The sequence below is a fragment of the Artemia franciscana genome, unplaced genomic scaffold (genome assembly GCF_032884065.1).
Source record: "Artemia franciscana unplaced genomic scaffold, ASM3288406v1 PGA_scaffold_47, whole genome shotgun sequence".
Lineage (NCBI taxonomy): Eukaryota > Metazoa > Arthropoda > Branchiopoda > Anostraca > Artemiidae > Artemia > Artemia franciscana.
The window spans coordinates 571,106-590,763 of record NW_027062688.1 but is presented as its reverse complement, the minus strand read 5'-3'; the positions used below and the strand labels follow the sequence as shown (position 1 = coordinate 590,763).

Here is a 19,658-nt window from a genome sequence, read left to right as displayed (position 1 = left end):
CAATTCAAAATAAATGGCGCTGCAACAACATTTCTCGAACCTCTGAAATTAGTTGAAAATTTCTTTAAGTATTTCTAGATAATTCTTTTGATATTTATTTAAAAGTTCGTTATAATGAAAACTAAATTTTTTAAATTGCCAAGTTAATTTATTTGCAGAAAAACCTCTTGATATCAATTTTTGGCTTAAGATTTTACATCTATTTTTAAAATCAATATAATTACTACAGATCCTTGCATAACGAAGTAACTGTGAGAAAAACGCTGAATGTGTGATATTTGAGTTTATATTACTTTCAGGGAATGGGAAACTAATCACTTCAAAATCAAAATCATCCGTTTTATTATACATTTTAAAACTTAATTTATTATATCACAAATATTAATATTTAAATCTAAGAAATGATCTTCATGACCAGCGCCATGACTAGGTTCAAGAATAAGCTCTGATGGATATATATTTTTAGAAATATCAATGAATCCTTACAATTTAAGACCAAAATATCATCTAAATATCTTTTATTATTTGACAAAACATGTTTTAAATTAATTGGATTATTCTTATCCATCATATATTTATATTCTAGTTGACTTAAAAACAAGTCAGCTATAAATGGGCTGGCATTCCCCCCCATGGGAATTCCCACAATTTGCTTGTACAAATCACCACCAAATCTTATATAAGTATTGTATAAAACAAATTCTAATAACTCAAAAATCATATCCAAGCTGTAACATCTCAAGTTAACTGTAGTATTAAAGCAATTTGTCCATATAGCTTTTTTATTATAAGTGTCTATTTTTAAGAACCTTTTACTAGATAAGAGGAAAGATTTCTTGATAACAGTTTTTAAATTATCAAACACTACATTAAGTGATAAATTAGTATACATTGTCGCAAAATCGAAAGACTCAATTCTTTTAGCTGAAACCATTGTTAAAGAATCTATCACCTGCAGTGAATTATTAACACTCCAATATGGATTAAAATTCGAAAATTTTTTAATACCAGAACAATAGGTTTTAAGTTTATTTACAATTTCCTTTAAAATTAAAGAGAGGTCAGTAGCAGCAATGCGGGTTGGACATTTAGCTGCTCCAGCAATAAACCGTGGTTTAGGGGGATTCTTACGAAATTTTACAGTCCAATATAGGAAAGGGAACTTTTTATCATTGTCATTTATTTTAATTTTAAAATTTTTAAAAAGTATTTCTTCAGTCTTTTCAATTAAATTCTCATCCTCTATTTTTACCTTTTCGTAAACATTAGTTGTGCATAAATCCCTTTTTAAGATATCACAATACAGCTTCTGACAAATTATGGCAAAATTATTATTAGCTTTATCCACTGGCACAATTACAAATTCATTCTTTAGATTAGCAATTGCTTGTTAATCTTCGCATTATAAAATAATGATTTAGTGTTACTATTTTTAAGTTAGAATATATTTTTTTTTCTTATTCTACTAATAATTAAATTCTTCCAACTTTGAAAACTCTCTTTATTTTTATTCTCTTTCTTACACCACTTATCAATAAATAAATCAAAATCATTTTCCAAGCCATCAAGAACACTCGATGGTTTCAGATGATGAGAAAGACGGAAATTAGCCCCTTTATTTATTATAATTTGAATATCATCTTGCTTTACTATTGACAAGTCCCCTGCTATAACATGTTTGTAAGTAGGATTTACAAATGGGCCAAGTTGCTTACAATTACAAACCGGTTTCCAATTTATATCACTATCTAATCTTTTTAGTATTAAATTATAATTAAAAATAATTTTCCCAATAGTTTTTGAAAATTTATAAGTTAAAACTGGACTATCATTATAATTCAAATTACTAGGAAGGGCCTGTTTCACATGCCGCTGATTTAAAATTTCTGGTAAATTAATATCTTTAATCTGCTTACAAGTAAAATTAATAGGTAAATATAATCTGTTATCCTTATTACTAATCTTTTCGAACTTTTTCTTTTTTGAAATAAATTTCGTTGTAGTTAGAATGCAAATTGTATCACATATTACTTTAAAATTATAATCAAGAGCTGTATTATTCTTAACAATCCAGAAAAGTTTGAATAAATTCCTCTTGGATAAATTATTTAGACATTTTATTACAGAAATCATACCCCTAGATTCAAGTAGCTGGCATAGATCTATAGAAAGCATATGTACATCTAATTCATTTTTTCTATTATTTTTCCTATGTCCTCTCGATCGTTTTTTACGTTTAGTAGGACAAGTAAAAGAATGATGGTCCATAAAACCATCAATACATTTAACAACAACATGAGACATGTCACCATATTTTGCTACACGATCATTTAGCCCAAAAGGATAAGCTGTACCAAGAGTATGGATCCAGAAATCCTCCTGTTTACGTAGTCTATTATTCTTCTCTTCTTTATTTAAATTTTCTAATTCTAAATTTTCTAAAATTGTGACAGTTATATCTGATATGGAACATTTACCATTATTACAATGTTGAACTAGATAGTTATTAGTTTTTTCATTATTAACTGTTGTCTTATGTCCAGAAAATCTTTTATATATATTATTAGTTGTTTCCCCCACATATTGTAGGCAGCATTTATTACATTCTAATAGGTAAATTACTTTGGTTGTTCTACAATTAACATTACCACGTAATGTTACTCTTAACAGTATATATATATACATATATATATATATATATATATATATATATATATATATATATATATATATATATATATATATATATATACATATATATATATATATATATATATATATATATTATGCAATATAAATATAAATATTATCATTATATCTTTCTTAGAGAGCTACAATCCACAAATGATTTAAATTTCGAAAATAGAATTTTCAATAGGATTCAAGGCTTAGGTTTCAATGATCGTATTTGCTAATTCACTTTCTATCCCTAAACCAGGGATTTAAAATCAACAAATAAGTCGACAGATGAACTTCTAAGCAAAAATTCAATATGACACTAATTCCAAGCCATCCAATAAATGTATTTATCGATAGAAAAAAACTTATTTCGAGAATGACATGGAGTATTTCTTGATAATTCTTACACTTAAGAAATGAAAAAATAAAAAGACCAAAAATTGGCATGAAGAGCTTGCACAATCAGTAATTTGTTCTCAACAATTTTGTACTAATGCAAAACCTTTTTTATCTTTTGCCAAATTCCTGTTACAAAACTACTGTTTTAATTTTCTTTTTTTTAGTTTAAAAAAATTTAACTTAAGTCTTAAATCTGATTTGGTAGTAAAATATTTTGCACTAGAAATTTGAACAATTCAGAAATCTTGAACGGCGGGTGTAATTGGTGCAGTAGCCTTGCGCAATTTTTATTTTACCGACAAATGTGACTATAAATGTGGCCTTATGCATAACACTTGCATTTTGAACCGTAGTGTCACCAAAAAGCGGCGGAATCAGCATTTTTTAGATTGCACGTGATTCTCAAATTCAAAACATCATTATTGTGAACCTCACCATCCTTCTTGCATTTTTGGACCATTATTCTCAAAATAATTGCAGCGGGGCCAATTTTCTTAGAGACCCGGAAGTTACTCAAGTTCAAAAAACATAGTCAGAGGCGACGCTATAGCGTCGCCTATAGTAAAGAACCATTAGGCTTCAGTGTTTTATTATTTATAAATATTTTCCCAGAGGCACGTAATATTGAAGGTCGTATAAACTTTGGAAGGGGGCTCATTTGATTGGAATTGGAAGTTCTAGTTCCCATTCTAAGAGTGTTAATTTATTGGAGGGCAACCAGGCCCCCTTCTAACGCCCTTCTCCCCCAAATGCATCCAATCAACATTTTGAGATAACAATTTTGTTCAAAATAGTCCAAAGTTCAAATAACTATGGCTCCAGAATTGAACCCCCCTCCTCCAGTCCCCAGGGAAAGGACTGTGAATTATGATAGTTGCCCCTTGTTAGCATATAATGCTGTTATGAAAAGGGTGATTGTATATGCTTTGGGTGAGGCTAATTCTATTGGTAATCGAAAATTTTAGTGCTCTTTTTAAGTTAAAAGTGATGGGAGGGCAACCCCACCCACACGCTCTTTTATCCGCGTATCAGGTCAAAATTTTGTGCTGGCTATTTTGTTTAAAACAGTTCAAAGGTCAAATATCTATGACTCCAATGTTGAAATTCCCCCATCCACCGGGACAAGGGCTATAAGTTACGCAAGTTATTCATTGTTATTAACATACATGGGTCTTTATTGGAAAAGAAGGCATGTTTGTTAATGAGTCTTCAAAAAGACTTATTATATTGAAACTCTAAGGAAATGTTGAAAGGGATGCAGAACTCAGTGAAAACATACCATTTGCTTGCTGGTTGTGAAAAAGGGAATATCAGCAGTATCCAAAGAAGGAATTTGGGTATGAAGATGAACCTTTCAAGGTATGTCGAGGAGATGTTGAAGAGGAATTGAGGGCAACTAGCCCTCCTTTTCCCTTTTTAGGTGCCTCTCTGCTCAACACTGATCAACATTTTGGAATTGTTGTTTTGTTCGAACTACTCAAAAGGTCTAATGGCTACACTTCCGGGGATGATAAGCCCCCAATAGCCCTTGGGCAAGGATTGTTAATGATACAATTTACCCATTTGCAGGATTTATCATCGGGTATAGAGGAAATAATTGATTAAGGTAGCTTTTAAACCATATTGGCCTGCCATAATGAAAAATAAAGAAAAAATGAAAAAACAGTTTTATTTTTTACAGTATTTTCATTGCCCTTAAAAAACCCCATTTTTGATCCTTTTTTTATTTTTTAAATATTTAATACTGTGTATATCCAAAAAGGCCAAGGGAATTAAGGTGAAACTTTGGAGAATGTTGAAGAGTATGTTATACTAAATCAAAAGGCACGATGTACATTCAGTTTATCAAAAAAGAGGACCTCCAGTATTTTAAGAAAGGTGAGAATATTAAGTTGAAACTTTCTTAACATGTTTCGAGGGATTTTAAAACGTGATCGGAGGGCTGCCAGCCTCCTTCTCTGTCCTTTTTAGTTGCCCTTCCTCTAAAAATATTTGATCAAAATTTGGAAATTGACATCTAATTCAAAATGGTCAAAAGCTCAAGCAGTTATGCCTATGGGGATAACCAACCAAAAAAATAAAAATAAAAAAAATACTATGTGCGTGCTCGTTGTCAGAGGGACTTATAATCAGTATTTAACGAATGGCTGAGGATATTAAATTGAATATCTTGCGGTATGTCGAAGATCTATCGTAGGGCAAAAAGCCCGCCTTACCTTTTTTAGGTGCTCCCTTCCCTCATCCCTGATGAAACATTTCGAACAAGCGATTTTGTTCGAAACAGTCAAAAGGTCTAGTAACAATGCCCCCCGTTGTCCCCAGTACAAGGATTGTAAATTACGCAGTTTGCCCTTTATTACATGGAGGATTTATTCATTAAAAAGGGGGGATGTTTGATTCTTGGTTTGTTCGAAAAGGCTAAGGGTGTTTAGGTGAAATTTCGGGGAATATTGAGAGGGATGTTAAAATAAATCTAAAGGTAGCCTACTATATGCATACTGTTTATCAAAAAAAGGTATCTGACATATCACGAGAACAGCTGAGGGTATTTAGTTTAAAATTCAAGGGCATATTGAGGAGAATGTTGAAAAGTAGTTGGAGGGGAACGAGTCTCCCTGCCATGCTCTTTTTAGCTATCCTCTCTCCAAAGATGTCTTATCAAAATCTTGGAGTAGCTATCTTGTTCAAAATAATCGAAAAGATAAATAACTATACCTCCATGGATGGCGTAACCTCCATAGCCCCTGGAACAAGTGTTGTAAGTTATATCAATTGCTCATTATTTTCAAGGAAGGTTAGCATTGGGAAAAGGGGGCATGTTTGATCCTGAGTCTCCAAAAAGGCTAAGAATATTAAGATAAGACTTTTAGAGAATGTTGAGGGGATACATCAAAATAATCAAAGCATACTATATGCAGGAGGGTTGTCAAAAGGACACAACATCAGTATCCAAGAGCGGTGAGGTGTATTAAGTTGAAACTTTAAAGGCATGTTGAGAGGAATGTTGAAAAAGGAAGGAAGGGCAACCACACCCCTCTTGCCCTTTTAAATGCCCCCTTAATACTGATAGGGATCTTAAAAGACCATTCTATTTGAAATAGTCTCAATGTCTGATAGCTGTGCCTGGGGGATGCCATACCCCTGCAGCCCCCGGTACAAGGAATGTAAATTATGCGCCTGTAATTTATTATGTAATTAAATTATGCGAATGTGAATTAATAAAAAAAAATTAAATACAGGATTTATCATTGGGGGCGAAGCAAATAATATACGAACAGAAATATATTAAAAAAATCCGAAAAAGAAAGTTTTTCAAAGAAAATTAAAGAACTGTTTTAATTTTAAGACCAGCGGAAATAAATTTCTATAATATTTCAAACTCAAAACAACCAGAAATTAAACAGTTTGTGGTAACGAACTGTAGTAAGGAGCGACCCGGCTCAATAGTAACCGAAACTCTAAAAAATGGAATTTTGATATCAATAGTTACATCAAAAGAATTGAATTTTTATGCAAATTTAGTTTTATAGGTTTTATAGGTAGTTTTTATTGGTTTCATCAAGTTTAGTTTTACCCATCAAAAGTTACGAGCCTGAGAAAATTTGCCTTATTTTAAAAATCAAGGGGGAAACTAAAAGTAATAGAATATTAACGAAAATCACACCATCAGATTCAGCGTGTTAGAGAACCCAACTGTAGAATTTTCAAGCTTCTTTCTACAAAAATGTAGAATTTTGTATTTTTTGCCAGAAGAGAGACCACGGATACGTATTTATTTATTTTTTCCCAAGGGTAGATCGTATCGACCCAGTGGTCCTTGAATGTCGCAAGAGGGCTCATTTTAACGGATATTTAAAATTTTAGTGCCCTTTTTAAGTGACCGAAAAAATTGGAGGGCACCTAGGCCCCCTCCCGCGCTCATTTTTCCCTAAGTCATCGAATCCTAATTTTGAGATATCCGATTCGTTCAGCATAGTCGAAAAACTAATAATTATGTCTTTCGGGATGGCATAATCCCCCACAGTCTCCGGGGGAGGGGCTACAAGCTAAAAACTTCGAGCATTGTTTATATACAGTACTGGTTATTGGGAAGTGCATAGACGCTTTCAAGGGGACTTTTTTGGGGTGGGGGAAGGGGGTTACATGGGAGGATCCTTCCATGGAGGAATTTATCATGAGGAAAGAAAATTTCCATGAAGGGGGCGCAGGATTTTCTAGCAATATTTAAAAATAATGAGAAAATAAATAAAAAAAACTTTTTTCAGCTGTAAGTAAGGAGTAGTATTAAAACCTAAAACGAACAGAAATTATTACGTGTATAAGGGGTTCGTCTCCTCCTAAATACCTCACTCTTTACGCTAAAGTATTTTTAGTAATTCCAACTAATTATTCTGCGGCCTTTGTCATTCAGGGGTCATTTTTAAAGAATTGGGACAAAATTCAAGCTTTAGTGTAAAGAGCAAGGTATTGACGAGGGGGCGAACCCCCTCATATACGTAATAAAAATATACAAATATAGAAGTTCGTTACGTAAATTAATTCGTAGGTTACGTCCATTTATTACTAATAAAAACGTTCTTAAAAAAATACAAAGGTCTAGTTGACTTTTTAAGTAACCAAAAATTGGAGGGCAACTAGGCCTCCACCCCATCCCCTTCTTGAGATCAGAATCATCCGATCAAAACTATGAGAAAGCCATTTAGCCAAAGAAAATAAATTAATTTGAAAATTTTATTTAATTATTAATGGTTGGTGATCCAAAATCAAAACATACATTAATTAAAAAACGCTCAGAAATTAAATAAAAAAAACGTGTTTTCTTAACTGTAAGTAAGGGGGGACATTAAAACTTTAAACGAAAAGAAATTATTCCGTAACTGAAAGGGGTTGCCCCCTCTTCAATGTCTTGATCTTTACGTTGAAGTTTCGTATTGTTTTAAAAAGTAGAGTTGTGAGAAAGAGTCAAACTTAACGTAAAGAGCGGGGTGTTGAGGAGGGGACAACCCCTTTCATATACGGAATAATTTCTGTTCGTTTTGAGTTCTAATGTCGCTCCTTACTTGCAGTTAAAAAATCTAGTTTATTTGTTTAAAAAAATACTATCAAAGAATAAATGAAACCCAACACGAAAGGAAATTAAATGAACAGTTATAGAAGACAAATGTACAACAGGAAAAAATATAAATGAATAAATAAACCTTAAAGTGAGTGAAACTTAGATTCAATATGCAAATAAAACTTAAAACCACCAAAAATATCTACAAATAAGCGTTGGGCAGCCGGTATAACCACCATAATAACCAAGATTACTGAAGAAAACAACAAATGAATTTGGATTGACAATTTAATACACATATACTTATGTTTATTCCTGAAATTCCTAAAAATTTTTGATTTATTAAAGTTAAAAGAGAGAAAATATTAAAAAAATTCAGTAAAGTACAATGTATGTTCGGGTCTTCGGGGATTGCATCGGGGCGTGAGCCCCGCTTATCTTAGTTTCTGTTTATTTTGAGTTTGAATTGGCTGTTATAACTACTGTTTATTCTAGGTTTTATGTATTTGCTGATGGTGATTTATGGTAGTTTTACGCTTGAGAAATTATTTGAATTTGTTTTGCTCATTTTCGGTTTAATTTAGCCCTTTACTTTTCTTTTAAAAATCTATTTTGAGAATTTTTGATTTTAATATCTGTTCGTTTTTTATTTACAGTCTTTTTCATTGGTAAAGAAAAAAAATAACAAATTTTTTTTGCTTTTCTTTTCTATAACAATCCCTAGTTTGGCTTAATGTTTATATATTAGTGATAACTTTCCAGCAACTTTAATGAAATAAACCTTTTTTGAAAATCTGGACACGCGAAGTATTTTTTGATTTAGTTTTACACCTCCCCAAATTTTCCAGAAAAGTAAATCTTATTGCCGCTTTTAAGGCATTATGTCTATTTTGTTTTGACAGCCCAGATGCGCTTACACTATTTTGATTTCATTCAATTGTAAGAGCAGAAGTAGTAATAGTAGTAGCCCTGAAAGTTTCAACTTAATACCCTCAGTCGTTCTTGAGACATTGCTGAGATATCTTATTGAAGACCAGCACATACATAGTGCCTTTTGATTTAGTTTTAGAGCAATGCAAACTTTTCACGGAAGTTTCTCCTTTATTCTGTTCTAATATATCCTTCCTGAATGCACATAAACTATTATGATTTAGTTCAATTGTAGTAGAAGTAGAAGAAGTAGCAGCAACACTGGTAGTAATATTTGTAACCCTGGGATTTTCAACTTAATACCCTTAACTATTGCAGGGATATTCCTAATAAATCCCTTTAATAACCCACTTATACATAGTGTGTTTCAATTCAGTTCAACAACGCCCTCATCATTCTCTCTGAAAGCTCAACTAATAACTTCATGATTAGGAGTATTAGTAGTAGTAGTAGTAGTAGTAGTAGTAGTAGTAGTAGTGGTAGTTGTAGTTGTAGTCGTAGTCGTAGTGGCAGTAGTAGTAGTAGCAGTAGCAGTAGTAGTAGTAGCAGTAGCAGTAGCAGTAGTAGCAGCAGTAAAAGTAGTAGTAATAGTAGTAATAGTAATAGTAGTAATAATAGTAAAAGTAATCTGTTAGTTAGTTAGTAGTAATTAGGAGCCCCCTATTGTAGCTGAACATTTTCTCTTTTAAATGTCTTTTAAAAATACCAAAGGGAGCACATTTGAGAGGATGCTGGAAAACCATGGTCTAAATAAATATTTTCTTTTTAGAATTTCCGCGTGTTTATTGTGGACAAACTTAGAAGTCAAGGGCCAGTGATTGATACCCAAAGCACGACAAGTCAAAAGTTTGATAGAGGGTCTCTACCTGATTTTCCCTTAACTTCTGAAGAAAAAATGGAAGCTTCTGAGCCTGGTAAAGAAATTCAAAGACGGAATCACTCTTTTAGCACCGATTCAATACTCAGTGTTGTAAGGAGTGAGGAGAAGCCACCGCCAAAGCCACCTATGTATAAAAGGTATTCTGTTCCTAATATCCGTTTGTTTTGATGAATACCCCGAAATAATGTTCAATTTTCTAAGGAATGAAAGAAAGTACCACTAAAATAACCCATGTACAAAAGGTATTTATTGCTAAAACCCAATTTCTTTTGAAACTGATATCCAGATGCGGTATGAAATGTTGTAAGGATTGAAAAGAAATCACCATAAAAATTACCCATGCGTAAAAAGTATCTCTTGCTGATTTTGCATTTCTTTCAATACGGAAATCCCAAAATAAACTGGAATCGGTATTAAATGCTCTAAGGAGAGAATAAGAGAAGCCTCCATAAAAGTAATCTATGCACAAAGGTGTTTTCCTGCTTATACCCATTTTCTTTTGATATTAAATATTGTTAAAATTGACAGGAAGTCGTTACCAAAAACACTCATACTCTTACTAATGTCTGTTTTATTTTCATAAATTTATGGCTTTCTAATTAGCGATTCGATTAAAAGTATCGAGGGTATCGATACGTTTCAAAAAGTATTGATTAAAAGTGAAAATGAAATTTAGATGTTCGAACCCTATATGTTCATGCGATTTGACAATGTTGCTGAGTTGACGAATCTTTTTCAATAAAAAAAAGTGAAAAGAGATAAAAAAGTAAAAGAAAAAGATACGACCATCCCTGGACATGGCTGTAGCTTAAGAATTTTTATCGGGGGAAGGGGTTCATATCTGGGGAGTTAGGGAATATGGGATAGATAGATAGATAGAGCGTTTATTTTAAAAGCCAAGGGTCATATACAATCAAAAATTTATAAAAAGACTAGGAAATCATCGACAGAATAAATTAAAAAGGACGCAGAAACATAATACATAGCGAAAAAATACCTACTGGATTGAGAAAATAATCTTTATTTAATATAATAATTAATAATCAATTGTATAAACTTTTCCTTCTTTCTAAGCATTTATCTATGTACAAACCTACGCGAAATATTGTGGCTGGATTACTACTGTGTAAAATAGGATGGAGCAGCAAAACACACCCATGTAAATATTTTTTCCCTAAATCAGAGAGCACCGGGCACTTCCGGAGAAAAATGGTCCAAATCTTCATCGTCATCCTTTGAAAGGGGACACACATACCACCCTTCAGGATTAACTATATTTTTGTCAAACATATTTTGCCTGCTCTGGATGGTTCTGATATGCTTCAAGGGCAAGAAGTGTTGGACTATGTGTGAAAAATATAAGCTTAAATATGTTCTCAAGATACTTGGAAATTTAATTTTAGAAATTATTTGTAATGGACTCTGAACACCAATGAAAAAAAAAAGTAAAGGTGGCATATATCTGTCCTAAGTCTTCAATACCACATTTTTCTTAAAGTGGTAGTGAAGAAAAGCTAATATTTTGGAGAGACGCTACTCGGTTAATTTCAAAACATTACATAATAAACAATAGGACCGTATCAAACAAACATAAAATTAAGTACTCCTGTTCGACTTTCTCTAAAATGGTCAGCAATGAGTCCCCGCAGACGACATAGCAAGTATAATGTAAACAAGCTTTCGGGGTGGCAATGGCGAATTTCTTATAAGCTCAGCTTTTGTGCCAGCTTTGCCACTAATATTTAAGTACCCATTCCCTTTCCTCTTTCCTCAACTCCTGGCCCCAGCAAAGGAGACGGAATCTCGCAGTTGAACTACGTGCTATTGTAACATCCCCGTCCATCGCGTTATTCAGTTGCATGCAGTTTGAAAATGACGTTGTAGCAAACCAAAAAATACACCCTTTGAATTGTCATTATGGAAATCTCATACAGGACCCCTTTTTGAACAAGAAGGAGAATCACTAGTTTGCTTGGGCGACACTGACATGTCCCCCTTTTTTTTGTCACTACCGAGACACTGGAACATGGTCAAGAACTGTTTAAGGGCACATTTAACAGCTAAATCATATATCGCATTGTTTTATAAATTTGACTCGATAAAGCTGTCATAAAATACCATATGGATATGGTACCCTTTAAGTGCAATTTGGGGGTCACTTCTTGAATGGAAAGGCTGGGCCGGAAACTTGGACATCACAGAGAATTTTATATGGTGTAGAAGTGTTTTCTTAGGGAGTAAAAAAGTCTTCGATATCAGAAAAAAACTAAACCTGAGCAAACGTCATAAAACAAGAAGTATAGAACATTATGCAATTTTGTCATTAACTAGGCTCACGTATTTCCTTGATGACAAGGTTCTGGGGTATGCTGTGCGGAATCAGTGTTTCAATTTTGATGGATTTTTCTGTAGATCTACGAGTTTGATGACTGTCCATGGACAAAAGAACGCAGTTACGGAATACCAGCGGAAAAACCAGAATCCTATTGAAAATGTTATATTTACTCTCATTATAATATTTCCCCAAATCACCAGAGAATTCTGCTATAAATTCTAATTTTGGTTCGACGTCAACGCGTAGTCGTACCCAGATTTTGACATGGTCGGATCTGGGACTCTTCGTTTGTGGTACTTTTTTGTCATAAGGATTTTCAATAAAACCTTTACAAAGCAGAAAAGTTTGGAGAACCTACTAGCCAGTAAAAGAGAAAAAAGTTTCTAATCCGAGCAAAATTCCCATCTTGTAACTGTGGACGATTAGGACGGAAAAAGCGGCCAGGTTTTTGCGGTCAAGTACTTGGACCATGAGACTTTCTTGGCACCAAGTGGCTTATGGAAAATCTATTGAACCTGAAGCGGTGGGGGAGTGGAAGGAGCTAGTGGAAACATTGTGCGGAATCAGAAATTTCAATAGCGGGATGTTTACATAAATGTCAATGTGGAACATATTACGAAGTGTTATGGACCCCTGTTTTTTGCGTTTTTTTTTTAATATATTTAAAAACAAGCATGGATTAATAAAAAAAAATGTCTGGTGAAAGTAAAGAGCGAAGTTGAAACTTAAAATGAGCAATGGTTTTAAGGATGCTAAAAGTTTTTTTTTATTATTGGACGGACAACTAATAGTTACTGAAATAAAGGGTAAAAAAATCTTTAAACAAGTTAAATTAACACAACTTCTCAATTTAACCTTAAAAGGACATAACTTAATACTAGCACGAGTTTGGCTACCCCCCCCCCCCCCACCGATTAACCATTTATAGACTATTTCACCTTTTGTGTTTATTTATTTTCAACAGTGTGTTAATTTTTCTAAACATGGACGAACAATTATAATTAAATAGAATCCAGATGAATGGAGAAAACTAATGAAAATAAGCTGAAAGTCCATATTATAAATTAAATCCTAGATATCTCTGCAATTCGAGATTCAATATTTTATTTGTATATATATATATATATATATATATATATTTATATATATATATATGTATATATATATATATATATATATATATTATAAAGTATATTCAAAATGTTTGTTATTTTAGTAAAGCGCAAATGCCGCAATAACCTTTAGAATGTTGATTGGTTGAGGTAGTAGTCCAACCCATGTTTGCAGTAGTATCTGTTCTTCTCGAGAACTCCTTTTAATTTTTGTCTAGTTTAGGATTTACTGATTCAATCATTTCAGTATTCGTTATTAGCTTCATTTTTGATGTGATTATTTATTTTAAATTCTACTCGCTTTGGGTTTCATTTATTCTTTGAAAGTAGCTTAACACCTTTTTAACTGCGATTGTTATTGGCTGAATTCATTCGAATTCAATTGGTTGAGGTAGTAGTCCAACCCGTGTTTGCAGTAGTATCTGTTCTTCTCGAAAACTCCTTTTAATTTTTGTCTAGTTTAGGATTTACTGATTCAATAATATAAGTATTTGTTATTAGTTTAATTTTTGATATGATTATTTATTTTAACTTTTATTGTGTTGCGAGAGCAACACTTTGGTTTTGTCCCGGTTTTTTTTTGTTTTTTTTTTTCCTATGCCGCCGATCTCAGGTTATTCCTGGAAACTGGTAAGGGTCTAACCTGTGCGGTTTTTACGGAAAGTGTGGACCTCAGGCCGGATTGATGAATATGACATTACATTTTGGAAAGCTCCGTAGAACTCTTGCCTGGGGCCAAAAAGGATGGTTTTTGCTTGTCCTCGAGCCAGAGCCTATGGTGTGCGAAGTGAAGTGGAGTTATATAGCCTATGTCAGAGAGGAGTATCTGAAGTTGTGCAGCCAAGCTTTCGTTTCATCAAACCATGTTTCTGCTTTCGAGTGGAAAGCTCCGTTCTAGCAGGCAAGCAGGCAGGCACCAGTTTCAAATTGAAGATGGACTAAAATCTATAAGTGTTAAATATATGCGGTAGTTCCCCGGCCCCACAGCCAATATATCTTCTTTGAGTGATAAATAGAAAAATTTACAGAAACAAAAAAGTGCGATTTTCCCACGGGTCCGAAAGTGCTGCCATCTATTGTTTCTAGCCATTTCTGTTCGTGATTTCAGCTGACTTTACCATTCTTTTTTTTCTACTTGGGATTGCAATAGAGAAATGGTATCAGATATACCTCTTAAACTTTAAAAGTTCTCTCATTGCTAAAGAAATTAGAGCTTATCCTTTGCTCCTTTCTAAGTGGTGGTGTTAGAAAGTTGGCCTCCGGCAAAAAAGTCAACTTTTGAACTAAGACAGATAGAATCTTTTTTTCAATGACAATCGATAGACCTTGATGAGCTGATCAAAGTATATGTCATCCATTTTTTGTTACAAAAATTCCTTCATGACATACACCAGTTTGAAAGTTTCAAGGGGTTGACAACTTCAGTGGTAAGGTACACACTTGAACCAAAAATAGGCCGATACCAATTGTGAGATATGTAGGGGACTTCTAAGCAACAGTCGATTATTAGCTTATAATCATCTTTGGCAATGAGGGGTTTGCAACTTTTGCTGATTGGTGTACCTATTATCTGTTTCTGGTGTAATTGATGGTAAGAACAACTTGGTTCCCGATTGTAAGACATGTAGGGGAGTTGTAAGTAATAATCGGCTGTTAGGCTACAATGACTTCAGCGACAAGGGGTTTGGAACTTTTGCTAGTTGGTGTACCCATTATTTGTTTCTGGTGAACTTGGATGTATATCCCGGGAGAGGGACTTGTAAGTAAGAATCGGTTGCTAGAGGAGGCTCACGAGGGGCTACGAATTTGTGCAAATTGGTACACATCTATGGAATCAGGGACCCATAAATTTCCTGTAATGACTCGCCATCCAATAATAAGCGATCCTGGATGGCGAGTCATTACAGGAAATTTATGGGTCCCTGATGGTATTTTGATCCTGAAAAGTTACAGATAGCTTTATAATACCAACTAGATTACATAAGATAATGTTCCAAGTTTCCATCCGTCACGATGTCTACGATTGAAAAGGATAAAGTTCAACCGGCTGCAAAGTGACATTTAGGGGCCTAGTAAGTAATAATCGGCTGTTAGTGTGGACCTCGGGCCGGATTGATGAATATGACATTATATTTTGGAAAGCTCCGTACGACTCTTGCCTGGGGCCAAAAAGGATGGTTTTTGCTTGTCCTCGAGCCAGAGCCTATGGTGTGCAAAGGATAAAGTTCAACTGGCTGCAAAGTCAATTTAGTCCCTTCTTCCAATATTTTTTTTTTTTTTTTCAACCCTGAGGAATAGCCTTTGATCATCTGATTACTGATTGTGTTATTCTTTGTCTCTCACGGAAGAGGGACTTGTAAGCAAGAATGGGTTGCTAGAGGAGGTTCATGAGGGGCTACAAATTTGTGCAAATTGGTGCACATCTATGGTATTTGATCCTGAAAAGTTACGGATAGCTTTATAATACCAACTAGATTATATAAGATAATGTTCCAAGTTTCCATCCGTCACGATGTCTACGATTGAAAAGGATAAAGTTCAACTGGCTGCAAACTCAATTTAGTCCCTTTTTCCGATATTCTTTTGCTGTTGTTTTTTCAACGCTGAAGAATTTGATCATGTGATTACTGATTGTGTTCTTCTTTGAATATGCCGTTTTGAAAGCTTTGATAATTTTGACAACTTTAGCATTTAACCGATAGCGAAGAAACAAAACCAAAGTGTTGCTCTCGCAACACTTTAATCGGCAAAGCCGAACAAAGGTTGCCGCAACACTTCACGTTGCCCAGGCAACGTAGGTCTAGTTTGCTTTGGGTTTCATTTATTCTTCGAAAGTAGTTTATGGCCTTTTTAACTGCGATTAGACGTAATCGCTGCTCGTCTGAAGCTTTAGAATGGCTCTACTTTCGCTTGAAATAATTTCAATTGAAATTCTATTGAAAACCAGCATATACATAGTGCCTTTTGATTTAGTTTTAAAGTAACGCAAACTTTCAGTGGAAGTTTCTTTTTATTCTACTCTAGTATATCCTTCCTGAATGCACATAAATTATTACGGTTTAGTTCAATTGTAGCAGTAGTGGTAGAAGTAGTCTGAAAAAAAATTTATTAATTACTGAACTCTCCATGATTTAGTCAAAGATACATCATTGTTTAATGTTACAATTTTTTTTTCTAATTGTCAGGTTATCTGCCTAAGAATTGAAACATTGGTTATAATGAAAATTTTCAAATTGCATAAGGCCATTGGATTTGGCTTTGATTTTATTAATATAATTTTTGCATGATTTTTGTTCAAGATGAAATCAATGTTTGGAAGGCTATTGAACTAGGTTCATGATTCAACAGCAACTTCTATATAACACATTTGAATATTTCGCATAAAAGAATTTACAATAGATTGCATATGAATGGAAATGAAACTGAGAGAATCAATATAATTAATATAATTAATACCAGACGCATTTTCTTCTTTTTGGCTCTTCAAACTCTTTTATTTGTGACATACATGGGTGTTTATGCTTTGTTTAGGGAGGAGAATTTCTTATTTTGGCAAAATTGATAAATATAATGCCTTTGATTGTGTTGAATATCCTCTTCTAAATTCCCTGAAAGTTTCAGCCGAATATCCTTCGCCCTTCAATTGTCCTTTAATTTAGCTCAACGTCCCCTAATTTAGCTCATATATACACCACATATTTGAGGCCCCGTGCCACACCTTAGAAGTATTCTGATTTTCTTCTTATCTTTCGGAATTGAATTCAGCGTTTGTTTTCTTATTTGAGCTAACTCGGGTAGCCCTGATTTGGATTGTACTTGAAATTAGTGTAATTTAGGAAAAAATACCAACAATATTTTACTAACTGCTAATTTAAGGTTCATTTTTGCATAATTGTGTTTCCTTCTATTCTAAAAAAAAACAAAGAAATAAACATAAAGATGACAAATAGGTCTATGGCCAGTAAATGAAAACGAAGAGAACAAAAATGAAATGTACATTTCACTCGTATACAACAAAGGCGTCTTCAGCATAGAAAAAAAAACGAAAAAAAAAGAAATAGCCAGAAGCTAAAAAAAAAAAAAACTATTCTTATAATTTGTCTTCTAATTTTTGTTTTTTTCCTCTTAGGGATTCTGCCCCGCCCCTGCCTCCAAAGCGCCGAAAGCCATTTGATTCTTATGGATCGTCATTGGCAAGTCAACAGGGATTGGTTAGTACGGATTTGCGTCGTTCCGTGTCACCCACCTCATTGAGAAACAGTCGAGGGAGCTCTTCACCCCTTGACAGTGGAAGTTCGCTCAGCATTGATTCATGCCTAAATCCTAGTCTCGACAGTAGTATGTCCAATCGTTCCGATGACCTTGATTTATGTCGAATTAAGTTAGAACGATCTAATCGGCTTGAAGACTCCTCAGCAAGAACTTTCCATCGGCGAATCGGCAGCGATGGATATGAAGCAATTTTCAATGATAGAACATTGAGAAATATTAGGCAAAGTGGAGCCATTTTTACACCGGAAGAGAGAAGGGAGTTTATGGATATTGAAAATGGTTTAGCTGCTGAAAGGGCAGAAACAGAAAGTGGAATATTTACTTCGCTTCCATGTGAAATATCCTGTGGCGTAAAATCTTCAAAATATGAAAGCCAAAGGTCTTATTCAACAATTACTCGAGTGACTGGTTTTTGTGTATCTGAGGTAAGATATCAATAATATATGTCAGTATCAGAATATTTTAAAGAATATTTTGCTGAATTTTTTTTTTCGGGAATTCTTGTACTACGTAAATGGATCTCCTAGGACTGACTATGATTCAAAGACTAACCATATTATAAATTATTATTCGTAGACGGCCATCCTGTTTTAGGTATGTTCAAGTAACATCCTGACTGCATATGACATATTATTATTTAGATTCGTTATTTATGATGAATTCAAACCGCTTTAGGTTTTAATTCCTCAGAATTATATACAAAATAGCCAAGAATAGTCTGTACTGTAGACTTTGTATATAGACTATCTATGGTATGGATAGTGTCGATGCTATAGATAACATTTATTCTGTAGACTATGTATAAACAAAGAAAGGAGGAATATCCACTAAGATTGATCCACGCGGTTCCCCTTACATAAATAATTTCTGACTGGTAGAGCCTATGATATATATTCTGTAGTTTAAACCCTATCAGTCGGTGTAGCTCAAACGAAGAATATATACCTATCTTTTGTTTTTAAAAGATGGACAATCATATGTTTGGTTTGGAAGGGGATGGGGGTTAATGTTTTGTAAAAGCTTCAAATTCCTCTCTTCAACTTTTCCTCTAAACTAGCTACTTATGTCTTAAGTTTTCTTTAAAGTTTCTTTTTCTTGTCGGAGGGATTGAAAACCCCAATGGAATGATGAGCAAACACATTTCTAAGGAATAAGTCATTATAATTTTTGAACTAAGCGTATATAGAACTATAATAACAGTAATATACATCATTCACCTCGCGAAAAGTTCCGCCCATTCAAAACCACTTGATGATTCCTATTTCTTCTTGAAGATATATTGTACATATTCAGCTTCATTTTGGTGTTAAAATGAAAAATTCACGAGTTGGCCAGACTAGAACCTTGATTGTGAGCAGTGCTGACCTTAAGAACTGGCATCCGTCGAGGACTGGAACCCTCTGACCCTATCCGAGGAAGAAAAATCTTACTTAACCGACGTCAAAGTGGCAGTAGAACGGAATTCTTACCGTTTTTCCTGGCTTAAACCATTGCTATGATTGTCCTTTTCTGGTTAACCTTCAGCACCGGCACCCCTCGAAAACTTATTCTTCTTCGTCCCTATCCCTGAAAGAGATATCCTCCCATCCAGAAATATTAGTGGTATTGAGATAAACCTTTTTCCAGTTCGCCTAACAAGAACCATGACGCTGGCTAACATATGTAGGCTGAACTTCAGGGCTGATACCTGTTGAGGGGTAGAAACCCCGTGATCCTATCGAAGTGAAATATATTCTGCCTTCCCAACCTGATTGAGGCATACTGGTGGACCTTTCAACCCTTTACATAATTATAACCTTAATTTTAACCAATACGTTCAAGTTGACCTTTGAAGGTGGCATGCTTATAGGAAATTGTAACCTGGTAAACAAGACAGCATTGCCCTTTTTTTGACTGATGAGCGACATTTATTATAGACTACCCTTCTGACATATAATGATTGTAATAACATTTGCAGGCAGACCTTTAAGAGTGGCAGACTTAGAGGAAACTGTA

General features: G+C 34.0%; 1 protein-coding gene across 4 annotated transcripts in view; it reads left to right on the top strand.

Moving 5' to 3' along the window:
- The window catches only part of LOC136041862 (rap guanine nucleotide exchange factor 1-like), a 160,724-nt gene that overhangs the window by 51,817 nt on the left and 89,249 nt on the right, over positions 1-19,658 (top strand). For all 4 annotated transcript variants that reach the window (XM_065726637.1, XM_065726641.1, XM_065726638.1 and 1 more), the window contains 2 exons: positions 9,834-10,081; positions 17,521-18,088. In XM_065726637.1, coding sequence (XP_065582709.1) covers positions 9,834-10,081; positions 17,521-18,088 — 816 coding nt within the window. The remainder of the gene's footprint in view (positions 1-9,833; positions 10,082-17,520; positions 18,089-19,658) is intronic.